A 14034-nucleotide genomic window follows, 5' to 3' on the forward strand; every position below is an offset into this window, starting at 1 on the left:
TGTTTTCTGTTCCAGTAACTAATTTCTTAGTCCCTTCAAATCTCTGACCTTCAGATGTTGTGAATCAGTGCATTTCCATCCACCTCTCTGACCAGGTGTTTTCTCACTGCTTTGATTCCAATCTGCAAAGAAGTTGAGATCTGCAGTCTACCTCATATCCACCATATTGTCTGTTTTAGATGATACCTATTGGTAGGAGGTTGAAAAACAAGAGACATTGGAGAAAATAAATGGAAGCAAATATCAGCAAGGGCCTTTCACTACTGTCTACCTTGTTCTCACACACAGAATCTCAATAAATTTAACATTAGCCCCCAACTTAATAGCCTGTTGTTTCAGAACACTTCTAAGTCATTAGTAAATTCTGTTGTCTTTAGCTGTGACATTCCCGTATGTGATTAGTTTCACCCCCACATCAAAATGAAATTCAGTGCATTCATCAGCAATATATACACACAAGCATCCATACATATACACACAAATCCACTCAAAATAATCATTTTGAGTTTATTTTACTCTATATTTCTGGGACCATCAGGAAGTTTCACATCAGGAACCACACAGACTTTCTGCAGTTACATGGCTTCCTCCCTCTTTTCCACAGGCCAAATTAATTCTTTTTAAGATACTATGCATTTCAGAATTTCTCTTTTGTCTAATCTGTAGTTGAGATTATTAAATTGATTTTTTTCCATAGTCATATCCATACTGTTATTCCTGTGGCCTTGTAAAAGTTATTTTATGTTGTTACTAAAACTCTCTTGTTATTATCCAATCTTCTAGGATGTGGTACCACAGGTTGTCCCACCTACAAAGCAGGCTCCAGAATTTGCTGAAGGGAGGAATGACATGTCAAGCCCTTCAACAGCCTAATTTCAAAAGTTTATTTCCAGTAGCCATCCATTGGCACCATACAACCTCCAAATCTCTGAATTGTGTTTGGCAGCAACTTGAAGATCATTTTGGTAAGATATGTTTGGGGACACTTTTTTGAAAGTGTGATAAAAAATAACATATACCATATTAACCATTTAATCGTACAGTTCAGTAGAGTTAGTATATTCATTTTGTTGTACAATGCCAGATATTTTTTGTGTGGTCTGAAAATATTTTCTGTAGATTTGAAGGGACTTATACACATTGATTTCCAAGATTATCGTGGAAGTTGCAAGTAGGACAAAAATATCACAGAGAAACAGTGAAACCCCAACCCACCTAAGGGTAGGGAACTCTGCCCTGCTCCAGCCAAACACTATCTCCCTATATGGCCAAAGGAAAAACAAAGCCTTAATATAATACAGGGGAAAGGGTCTTAAAGACAGACTAGAAATGTTACATCCACAGATAGTATTAGGTATGGGGTGGGGGCTTCACCAGTGAACAGTTTCCTAGGGCTGTTGCAACAAATTACACAAAGGGAGTGCTTTAAAACAACAGAAGTTTTTTTCTCTCACAGTTCTGGAGGTGATAAATATCAAAGTGAGGTGTTGGTGGTGCTGTACTACGTATAAAGGCTCTAGGAAAGAATCCTTCTTTATCCCTTTCTAGTTTATCTTAGTTGCCAGCAATTCTTCACATTGCTTTGCTTGTGGCAGCATCATTTCATCTCTGCCTTTATCTCCATATTTTCTCTTCCATGTCTTCAAATCTCTCTCCTTATTTAGAAAACCAGTCATTGGATTTAGAGCCCACCTTAATCCATTGTGACTGCATTTTAAGTTGATTAGATCTACAACAACACTATAGATGCTCTTTGATTTACAATAGGGTCACATTCTGATAAACCTATCATAAGTTGAAAACATCATAAATTGAAATGAATTTAATACATATAACCTACTATAAATAATATCTACTTGCAGCACACTGAAGAGTATTACTGTTTCCTGTTATGATCCTGTGACTGATGGGAAGGTATAACCAGCATTGAGAGAGTATTGTACCACATATAGCTATGCCAGGAAAATAATTAAAATTAAAATTAAAAAAAATAGTTTCTGTTGAATGCATATACCTTTTATACCATCATCATATCAAAAAGTCATAAGTCAGACCAATGTAAGTAATGGACTATCAATATTTCCAAATAAAGTCATGTTCACAAGTATCGGATTTAGAACTTCAACATACATTTCTTGGGGTTATAGTTCAATCCAAACCACCCTGGAAGATAGAAAAAAATATTTATCAAATGCTTTGCTCCTGAAGTGCAGGCCCACTGTACACCCTAAAGACTGAAACTTAATCCAAAGATTACAGAATATTTTCCTTCTCCATAGACTACCACAAACTAATAAGCCTCTAGTTAAAATAACAGTGAAATACAGCAAGGAGATCTTCAATAGACAAATTATGTCTGAGCTGTAGCACAAACGGAAGGGCCAAAACCAAGAGGGCAGAAGAAAATAGGATCACTAGATGAATTTCATCCTCTGGTAACAATAGAGAAAACAAGTGGCAAACACAGCCCGACTCCTCACCAGATTAATAAACTCGTGATAATGTCCTATTTATCTCAGTATCTACTATTTAAACAGCATAACTGACTTTTAGTAATTACAGAATTACAAACCATGCTAAGGTCAGAAATAACACATTTGGAACAGACAAAGCAACATCAGAACAAGTCTTACATGTGACACTGTTGTTGAAATTATCAATCAGGATTTTAGGATGTTTTCTATTTCTGGGAAGAATGTCAATGGATTTTGAAAGGAACTGTATTGAATCTGAAGATCACTTTGGGTACTATGGACATTTTAACAATATTTTTAAAGTCTATGAACCAGGGTATCTTTGCATTTATTTCTGTCTTCTTCAATTTCTTTCATAAATGTTATATAGTTTATGTGTACAGATCTTTGACTTCATTGTTTAAATTTATTCATAAGTATTTTATTTTTGTGGCAATTTTGGATAAGATTGCTTTCATGATTTCTTTCTCAGCAAATTCATGATTGATATATAGAAAAGCTACTGATTTTTGTATGTTGATTTAGTATCCTGCAACCTCACTGAATCCCTTATTAGTTCTATCATTTTGGTGGAGTCTTTCTGGGTTTCTGTATAAAGTCATGATTTTTTTTTTCTTGCTTGATTACTCTTGAATAGAAATGATAGGAGGAAGTATCCTTTTATTATTTCTGATCTTAGAGGAAAAGCTTTCAACCTAACTCACCTAATAGCCAAAGCAATCTTGACAAGCAAGACAAATCTAGAGATATCATATTACCTAATTTCAAAACACATTGCAAAGCTACAGTAATCAAAACAGCATGATATTGTTGTAAAAACAGACACAATGGCCAATGAAACAGAGAGCCTACAAGAATACCTACACATTCATGGTCAATTGATTTTTGACAAAGGCGCTGAGAACATACAATGGGAAAACTAGAGATGGAGAAGACAGGTGCAGTGGTATATACCTGTAATCCCAGCTACTTAGGAGGCTGAGGTAGGAGGACTGCAAGTTCAAGGCCAGCCTGAGCAACTTAGCAAGACTCTGTCTCAAAGTAAAAAATAAAAAGGGATAGGTATGTAGCTCAGTGGTAAAGCATCCCTTAGTTTAATCCCCACATATCACACACACACAAAAAGTTAAGGGATGGAAGACAGAAATACCATGCAAAGGCTGACAAAAAAAAATAGTAATAGTCATATTAACTTTAGATAAAGCAATCTTAACAAAGAAGATTATTTAGGATAAAGAGGCACATTACATAGCAATAAAGGGGTCACATCTCCAAGAGAACATGTAGAACCTGAAAACAGACCATCAAAATAATGAAGCAAAAAAATCATAGAAATAAAAAAAAAAAACACAATTGTAGTTAGAGAATTCCCTTCTTTCTCAGTAACTGATAAATTAAGCAGGTAGAAAATCAGTAGGAGTAAGATAACCTGAACAGCACTGTCAGCCAACTTGACCTAACTGACATTTATAGAACAATCCATCCAACAACAGCAGAATACATATTGTTCTGAAGTGCACATGAAATATCCACTAAGGTTTGCCACATTCTTTTTTTTAATTACTTTTAGTTATTATTTTTTATTTATTATTTATTTATATGTGGTACTCAGAATTGAACCCAGTGCTTCACACATGCTAGGCAAGCACTCTACCACTGAGCCACAACCCCAACCCAGGTTTGCCACATTCTAAGTCAGAAAACAAAGCCCAGAAAAATTTAAAGAATCTAAAAACATATAGAGTATGTACTCTAACCACAATGTAGTCAACCTAGAAATCAATAACAGAAAAATAGAAATGTCCCAAATATTTGGAAATCAAGCTATAAGCTTCTAAATAACACATGAGTAAACAGTCTCAAGGAATAATAAAATATTTTGAACTAAATGAAAATGAATATACAATTTACCGAAATTTGTAGGAAGCAACTGAACCAGCAGTTAGAAGGAGATGTGTGGTAATAAATGCACTTATAAGAAAAGAGAAATGGCTGAAATGAATGACCTAAGCTACTATCTTAGGAAACAAGATAAGGAAGAGCAAATTAATTTAAAGCAAAGAGAAGGAATGGAATGATGAAAATTAGACCAAGAATCAATGACATTAAAAACAGAAAAAATAAAACAAGAAAATAAATGAACCCAACACAAATTTATTTGAAAGAAATCAATAAAATTGATAAACCTCTAGCCAGGTTAACCAAGGAAAGAAGGAAGAAAAAACAAATTATCAACATTAAGAATGTTCACCATTGATCCTAAGGACATTAAAACTATAGTAAAGCGAATACTACAAAAAATTCTATGCTCACAAATTTGTCAACTTAAAGGGATCACTTCCTCCAAAGACACTACAAAGTGGACTGAATTGTGTCACCAGAAAATTTATATGTTGAAGCCCTAACCTTCCCATAAGACTGTATTGGTTGAAATAGGATCTTTAAAGGAGATGATTAAGATTAAATGAGCTCAGAATAGTGTGCTATAAAACACACAAACTATCAAAACTTATTTTAGGAGAAATAAATAACTTGAAAAGTGCTATATATATTTCAGATTGAATTAGTACTCAAAATATTCAAGAAATGGAAAATCAGACTCAGATGGTTTCATTGGCAAACATTTAAGGAAGAAATATCACTCATTCTATACATTCTCTTCCAGAAAATAAAATAAATGACTTGTTTTATTTTACCATCATTACCCTAATAAAATCCAGACAAGACAGTGAATGACACTCATACACTGCTGGTGGGACTGCAAATTGGTGCAACCAATCTGGAAAGCAGTATAGAAATTCCTTGGAAATGGAATGGAACCACCATTTGACCCAGCTATCCCACTCCTCCGTCTATATCCAAAGGACTTAAAAACAGCATGTTACAGTGACGCAGCCACATCAATGTTCACAGCAGCACAATTCACAATAGCTAAATTGTACAACCAAACTATATGCCCTTTGGTAGATAAATGGATAAAGAAACTGTGGTATATATACACAATGAAATAATATTCAGCATTAAAAGAGAATAAAATCATGGCATTTGCAAGTAAATGGATAGATTTGGAAAATATTATACTAAATGAAGTAGGCTAATCCCAAAAAAACCAAAGGCCAGATGTTTTCTCTGATAAGTGGATGCTAATCTATAATGGGGGGGGAGCATAGGCGGAATGGAGGAACTTTGGATAGGGCAAAGGGGAGGGAAGGGAAGGAGGGGGCATGGGGGTAGGAAAGATGGTGGAATGAGATGGACATCATTATCCCAAGTACACGTATGAAGCCACAAATGGTGTGACTCTACTTTGTGTACAACCAGAGACATGAAAAATTGTGCTCTATATGTATAATATGGATTGAAATGCATTCTCCTGTCATGTATAACAAATAAGAATAAATAATTTTTTTAAAAAAAGACAGTGAAAGAAAATGAAACTACAGGCTGGTATTTATCAACATACACACAAAAATCCTTGTCAGAATGTTAACCAATTGAATCCAACAATAATACATCAAGACCAGGTACAGTCTGTCCTAGGAATGCAAGGATGATTCAACATTTTTAAAAAACTAGCTTATCCACATTGCAAAGAATGCACTTAATTCTTTATAAAATGGTGGATAGGCCATTACCATTAATATTCTTCAAAACATGCTTTCCCATTCTTTGCAATATGGCTGAGCTTAGAATTTTCCAAATATTTAAGTTCTGTTTCCTTTTTCTTAACGATTTTTTCTTCTACTCATTTGTCTCATTTTCTGTTTTACTGTAAGCAGTCAGAAGGAACCAACTGCTTCTTTAATGCTTTGCTTAGAAATATCCTCAGCTAAATATCCAATTTTGTTGCTTTAAACCTCTGCCTTCCACAACAATTCAGCTAAGTTTTTTTCTCTTCATAAAAAGGATCATTTAGGAGGCTGGGGTTGTGGCTCAACGGTAGACCACTCGCCTAGCATGTGCGAGGCTCTAGGTTCAATTCTCGGCACCACATAAAAATAAATAAATAAATAAATAAAGGTATTGTGTCCAACTACAATTAAAAAATAATTTTTTTTTAAAAGGATCATTTAGCCAGGCACAATGGAGCATGCTTGTAATCTCAGTGACTTTGGAGGCTGAGGCAGGAGGATCATGAGTTCAAAGCCAGCCTCCGCAAGGCCCTAAGCAACTCAGTGAGACCCTATCTCTAAATAAAATACAAAATAGGGCTGGGGATGTGGCTCAGTGGCCGAGTGCCCCTGAGTTCAATCCCCAGTACCAAAAAAAAAAAAGGGGGCGATCATTTTTTTCTGTATTGTCCAATAAATAGCATGTTCCTCTTTTCTGAGACCTCATTAGAATGACCTTTAGCTTCCATGCTGTCAACATTGTTTATGTTTATTTACGTATTCTCTAAGAAAATGGAGATTTTCTCTCCAGCTCTTCTATTTTTCCTTTCTGAGCCATCTCTAGAATAACTTTGGTAATTTGGGCATTTTCTAGTATGTACTTCTATAGTCATTCAGCCTCACCTATTACCCAGTTCTACAGACACTTTCACATTAGGTAATTGTTATAGTAGCACCCTACTTCTCGATACCAATTTTCATGTTAGGCAAGGTTCTACAGAGAAACAGAACAGAACCAATTGAGAATATATAAACAGAGATAGTTGTATATAATTGGCTCACTCAGTTATGGAGGCTAAGAAGTATCACAGTCTTCCATTTGCAAACTAGAGACCCAGGAAAGCTGGTGATATGGTTTTAGTTCAGTCCGAAGGCCTGAGAATCAGAACCAGTGGTGTAAGCTAAGATCAGGAGAACAATGTCTCAAATCAAACAGACAGAAAAGGGAGAATTCTCCCTTCCTCTGCCTTTTAAAATTCTGTTCAGACCCTCATTTCATTGTATAATGACTATCCACATTAGGGAGGGCACTCTTTGTGAGAGTAAAGTATTGAATCAAATACTAATCACTTCTAGAAACACATTTACAGACATACTCAGAATTAATGTTTATCCAGATACCTGAGAACCTGGCCCAGGCATGTTGACTCAAATATTAACCATTACACACACACACAATTTTGCCTATCATTCTCACTTGGACACTAGGTCAAGAATTCCAACTTTAGGACCCCATAAAATAAATAATCCTATTCCATAACAGCAGTGGACAGAACCTCAATTAACTTCAATATTGAGATTTTTAAGCATGCAATTAAGATATATCTAGAAGGCACAGATGCCTTTATAAGGTATAAGTATCATCACAGACAAAGTGACTCAAAGACCAACCGTTAGTCCATAACCAAGAGATGATGCCCCAATGGTCCACTACTCTACATATCTCCTATAAAGCCCAAAGCTGTTAGAAAAGAAAGGCATTTTCCAAAGGCAATAATTTGCCTTTTATCTGTATGCCTTACTTAAGCAATTTTGTGTAATATTATTCTCAAGAGAGTTTGTGTTTCCTACATTTTTTTTCTGCCCATCAGTCTTACTTCTGTGTGTATGTTGCTACAACACACACATACACACATAATGTGTAGCAACTGTAAGTGCTTGTAGCAACTGAGTTCTGACCTCCTTAAGGAGATTATTGCTATGTTTTTATTTGTTTACTGACTTGCCTGGAATAATTCTGTGGAGTCTGCATCTCCGGCAGTGTGTAGTAACTGATCTCTGATCCAGGTTTAATTTTTACTTTTTAGTTTTAACTGTAACTTCCTGGGTCTTTTTCTGGGGTCTTCATAAATCAGTGTTTCTTAGCTCGATATGATTTTCTCCATCCTTCCCACAGGGAACTGTTGGCAATGTATAGACATTTTGGTTGTCAAAAATGGAGAGGAAGATGCTACTGACATCTAGTGGATAGAAATCAGGGATTCTACTAAGCAGTCTATGATGCACAGGGTGGTGCCCTGTGATAAAAAAAATTATCTGGCCTTGATATTCGCAATGCTGAGATTGAGAATTCTTTCAATAGCTTAGTGGCCAGACAACTATGGCTTAGCAATCATGCTTAGAAACCTTAAGTCAATCATGTCTCTCCATTTGCCAACGGCTGTAGGTGTAGATTGAGACACACATTCAAAATTCATCCTGTCTACAAGTCTGCCCTGGTTTTTACTTTCTGCTACTCCATTATCTCCTTTGTGCATGTATAAAGCTTCATTTTCTCCCAGGGACATGTAGATAAATAGAAGCATTTCCAGTCTCTCTTTAGTGTGCACACAGCCCTGCATGGGGACACAGGCTTTCAAATAGCAAGGGTGTGTGGAAGCTGGTTCAAGGTCTTTTATGGTTGTCTCATTCTCTTGATCCACTTGTTAGATTTTCCCCTCTTCTAGTTTTTTGCTTGCCTCAACTAGTATGCCTTCCCAGATTGTTTTCAACAACATCCAGGGCATGGTTTGTTTGTTTGTTTTCCATTCTGTTCCAAATCAAGTTAATCCCTTTGGCAGTAAAGCCACTGATTTTTCTTGAATTGCCTGTCCTTGTAGAACTGCTGTTGATGGAGTTGGTGCTAGGATACAGAGTGGGAACACCCCAGGCTAAAACATACCACATTCCCGCTCTTCTTACCCAAGGTTCAGTGGTTCTTCTCAAATAAATGCTTTCTCTAAAAATAAATTTTAATGTGTATATTTAAAGTATGTAACATCCGTATTATGAGATCCATATAGATAGTTAAAAGGTCACCAATTTGAAGTAAATTAGCATATCTGGTCATGTCAAATAGTTACCGATGTGTATCTGTGGAAAGAGCAGCTAAAATCTACTCGTTTAGCAAACTCTAAAATACAATACATTATTATTAGCTAAATCCTCATGTTGTACAGATTTCTAGACTTGTTCATCATACTTACCTGCTACTTTATATCCTTTGTCATCCATCTCCCATTTCCTTCTTCCACCCATCTTAACCACTGTTTTATTCTCTCTATATTTTATTTTTTTATATTCCACATAGAAGTGAGATCATTACATATTTCCTTCTGTGCTAGCTTGTTTTACTTGGCATTATGTCCTCCGGATTCATCATATTGTAGCAAATGGCAGGATCTCCTTTTTATGGCTGAAAAATATTCCACAATTTTTTTACCCATTTGCCCATCAACAAGCACTTAAGTCATTCCCATATCATTGCTATTGTAAATAGTGCTACAATGAACATGGAAATACAGATATCTTTACAAGGTGGTGATTTCATCTCCTTTAAATATATACCCAGAATGCAAAAGAATGAAATAAGACTCTTTAACTTGCATTATACACAAAAATCAACTCAAAATGGGTAAAAGACCTAAACATACACCTTGAAGCTATAAACTCCTAGAAGAAAACGTAGGGGGAAAGCTCCTTGATGATGTCCTTGGAAATGATATTTTGAATACCATACCAAAAGTTCACACTACAAAAGCAAGAATAAGGCTGGATGTTGTGGCACATGCCTGTAATCCCAGAGACTTGGGAGGCTGAGGCAAGAGGATCACAAGTTCAAAACCAGCTTCAGCAACTTAGCAAGGTCCTAAGCAACTTACTGGGACCCTGTCTCAAAATAAAATAAAAAATATAAAAAGGGCTGGGGATGTGACTCAGTGGTTAAGTATCTCTGGGTTCAATCCCTGGTGTCAAAAAAATTTTTTTAAAGCAGGAATAAGTAAATTTGAGTAATTAAACTAAAAAGCTTCTGCACAAAAAGAAAAATCAAAATAAAAAGGCAACATACATACTGGGGAAAATATTTGTAAAGCACATATCAGATAAGGGGGTAGTATCCACAATGTATAAAAAACTTACCACAACTCCATTGCAACAGAATATATAGCCCAATTAAAGCATGTGCAAAGAATCTGAATAGACATTTCCCCAAAAAAGGCATTCAAATGACCAACAGGCATATAAAAAGATTATCAACATCAGTAATCACCAGGGAAATGCAAATCAAAACTACACTGAAGTACTAACACCCATTAGGATAGCTATTATGAAAAACACAAGAGATAACAAATGCTGGTGAGGATATGGAGAAAGAATTGTTGGTGGGAATGTAAATTACTACAGTCATTCAGAGAACAGTTCCTCAAAATATTAGTACTATAATAAATGCTTATTAATTTATTGTATGCCTTTGGACAATTTCCAGAATCCTACAATGATTGTTTTCACAGATTTGTCCAGTTTTATTATTGCTTTTTGTGGGGAGAAAATTTGCCAGACTTCTCACCCTGACTTTCCAGGAGCCACATCTCCAGATTCCCAAAATTATAATTTATTCTTTCTTTCTCTTTCTTTTCTTTCTTTCTTTCTTTCTTTCTTTCTTTCTTTCTTTCTTTCTTTCTTTTAATTAGGTATATAAGACAGCAGAATGCATTTTGATTCATTGTACACAATTGCAGCACAACTCTACATTTCTCTGGAAGTGTAAAAATATCCATCTCATTCCACCATCTTTCCTACTCCCATTCCCTAACCCCGTCCCTTCTTCCCCTTTGCCCAAAGTTGCTCCATTTTCCCATGCCCCCCCCCCGCCATTATGGATCAGCATCCACTTATCAGAGAAAACATTCACCCTTTGATTTGAGGAGATTAGCTTTACTTCACTTAGCATGATATTCTCCAACTCCATCCATTTACCTGAAAATGCCATGATTTTATTCTCTTTTAAAGCTGATATCACAGTTTCTTTACCCATTCATCTACTGAAGGGCATCTGGGTTGGTTCCACAGTTTAGCTTCTACAAACATTGATGTGGCTGCGTTACTAGTATGATATTTTTAAGTAAGTCCTTTGGGTATAGACTGAGGAGTGGGATAGCTGGGTCAAATACTGGTTCCATTCCCAAGTTTTCTGAAGTATCTTTATACGGCTTTCCTAAGTGGTAGCATCAATTTGCAGTCCTGCTAGCAATGTATGAGTGTGCCTTTTCCCCGCATCCTTGCCAACACTTATTGTTGCTTATATTCTTGATAATTGCCATTCTGACAGGAGTGAGATGAAATCTTTGAGTAGTTTTGATTTGCATTTCTCTAATTGCTAGAGATAATGAACATTTTTTCATATATTTGTTGATCAGTTTTATATCTTCTTCTGAGAAGTGTCTGTTCAGTTCTTTGGCCCATTTATTGATTGGGTTATTTGGGGGTTTTTGGTGTTAAGTTTTTTGAGATCTTTATATATCCTAGAGATTAGTGCTCTATCTGAGGTGCATGTGGTAAATATGTATTGTCTCCCATTCTGTAGGCTCTCCCTTCATGTTACTGATTGTTTTCTTTACTGAGAAGAATCTTTTTAGTTTGAATCCATCCCATTTATTGATTCTTAATCTTACTTCTTGCACTTTAGGAATCTTGTTAAGGAAGTCATGTCCTAATTTGACATGATGAAGATTTGGTCCTACTTTTTCTTCTATTTATGCACAGGGTCTCTGTTCTAGTGCCTAGGTCCTTGATCCACTTTGAGTTGAGTTTTGCGCAGGGTGAGAGATAGGGGTTTAATTTCATTTTACTACATATGGATTTCCAGTTTTCCCAGCAATTTTCTCCAATGTATGTTTTTGGTGCCTTTGTGTAGTATGAGATAACTGTATTTATGTGGGTTTGTCTCTGTGCCAAGACTATAATTTGAAAAACAGTAGTGTAGTTGTATATGAGGCTGAATAACTTATGTTCATGTCCTAACTGTACTACTTAATTATTATATTAAGTTACTGAACATCTCTAACCTTTAATCTCCTTGTCTTTCAAATGAAAATAATAATATAATGAAAGTCAGTGTGAGCAGTAAAGGTATTATTCCACTGTTGTAAAATGCCACTTCTTTCATGTATCATATTTTAATGTATATGTGAGTCTACTTTGGGATTCTATTCTATTCCTTTGATCTATGCATTTATTTTGTAATGATATCAGACTTCTAAAGTTTTGGTTTTATAATCTGGTATCTCATCCAATCTCCTTTTTCAAAATTATTGCTTTGTTACTTCTCAATATGAATTTTGAAATTATCTCATTCAGTACATGAAAATTTCTACTAGAATATGGATTAGAATTACTTGTAATTTATGGGAGAATTTATTTCTTTTCATTATTGAAATTGCCCATCTGTGAGCACTGCATGTCTTCATTTAGGTTTACTTCAAATCCTTCAGGGAAATTTTATAAGATTTCTCTATAATATTCCTCCATATTTTTTATTCCCACTTTATCATTTTTATTTCTTTTATAAACTTGATTTCATTTTTATTTACTTTTTAATTGAGCAAATTGGTACATAGTAAAGTCTTTGATTTTTTGAAATTTTAACCTTGGTATAACTTCAAACTAACAGAAATGTTGCTAAACTTGTTCAAGTACCTCTTTTATACCCTCTACATATTTGGCCATATTTCTGGGCTTTTTGTATTCTTCCATTGTTTTACCTATTTCTATACCAACATAACACTATGTTAATTATGGAAAATCTGTAGTATATTTTAATAACTTGGCAAGGAGTTAATCTCCTCCTTATTACTCTTATTTGTTTCTTTGGAGAAGTCTTTTTGAAGGAAGGTTTTTGGCTACTGATTTTGTTTAGCTTCCCTAAATAAATACTTCTGATAAATGTGATCTTTTTCTTAGAATTGCAGTATGCTGACACTGTGATGCGTTTTGATTATGTCTGGCTTCGAGACCACTGCCGCTCAGCATCTTGTTACAACTCTAAGACTCACCAGCGCAGCCTGGACACTGCCAGTGTGGATTTATGTATCAAGCCAAAGATCATTCGTCAGGAAGAGACCACACTCTTTTTCACTTGTAAGTGGTGAGGAAACCTCCTTGGAGTATTCTTTTTAAAAATAATTATTTTTTATTGTTGTATTATAATTATACATAATAGTGGGATTCATTATGACATATTATATGTATATAACATAATTTGATCAGTCTCATTTCCCAGTATCTTCCCTTTCCCTCCACTCCACCCTCCTTCTTGATCTTCTTCTACTCTGTTGGTCTTCCTTCTATTTTCTTGAGATCCCCCTTTATATTCCTTTCACCCTTCTTTCCCTCTGGCCTCCAATATGAGAGAAAACATTTGACCCTTGACTTTCTGAGTCTGGTTTATTTCACTTTGCACAATGTTCTCCATTTCCATCTATTTACCAGCAAATGACATCATTTCATTCTTTTTTGTAGCTGAGTAAAACTCCATTGTGTATATACACACCACAATTTCTTTATTCATTTGTCTGTATATGGACATATGGGCTGATTCCATAAGTTGGCAACTGAACTGTGCTGCTATAAACATCGGTATGCATGTATCACTATAGTATGCTGATTTTAGTCTTTTTGGACTGGGATAGCTGGGTCATGTGGTGGTTCCATTCCTCGTCTTTTGGCGAATCCCCATACTGACTTTCAAAGTGAGTGTATTTGCAGTCTCACCAACAGTTTATAAGTGTACCTTTTCCTCCACATCCTCACCAGCATTTGTTATTTGTATTCTTGATGACTGCCATTCTAACTTGGGTGAGATGAAATTGTAATTTCACTGTAGTGTGGTTTTTATTTGCATAGCCCGGATT

At 35.4% G+C, this 14034-nt stretch overlaps 1 protein-coding gene across 3 annotated transcripts in view; it reads left to right on the forward strand.

Annotated features, from left to right (window-relative positions):
* Positions 1 to 14034, forward strand: part of Tmlhe (trimethyllysine hydroxylase, epsilon) — a 74314-nt gene that overhangs the window by 38566 nt on the left and 21714 nt on the right. For all 3 annotated transcript variants that reach the window (XM_046452219.2, XM_046452229.2, XM_046452211.2), the window contains 2 exons: positions 784 to 965; positions 13085 to 13261. In XM_046452219.2, the coding sequence (XP_046308175.1) occupies positions 785 to 965; positions 13085 to 13261 (358 nt within the window). In that variant the 5' untranslated portion in view covers position 784. The remainder of the gene's footprint in view (positions 1 to 783; positions 966 to 13084; positions 13262 to 14034) is intronic.

This window comes from Marmota monax, unplaced genomic scaffold, assembly GCF_021218885.2.
Source record: "Marmota monax isolate L192 unplaced genomic scaffold, Marmota_monax_Labrador192_F-V1.1 WCK01_AAM20220418_F8-fsc00142, whole genome shotgun sequence".
NCBI classification, from domain to species: Eukaryota; Metazoa; Chordata; class Mammalia; order Rodentia; family Sciuridae; genus Marmota; species Marmota monax.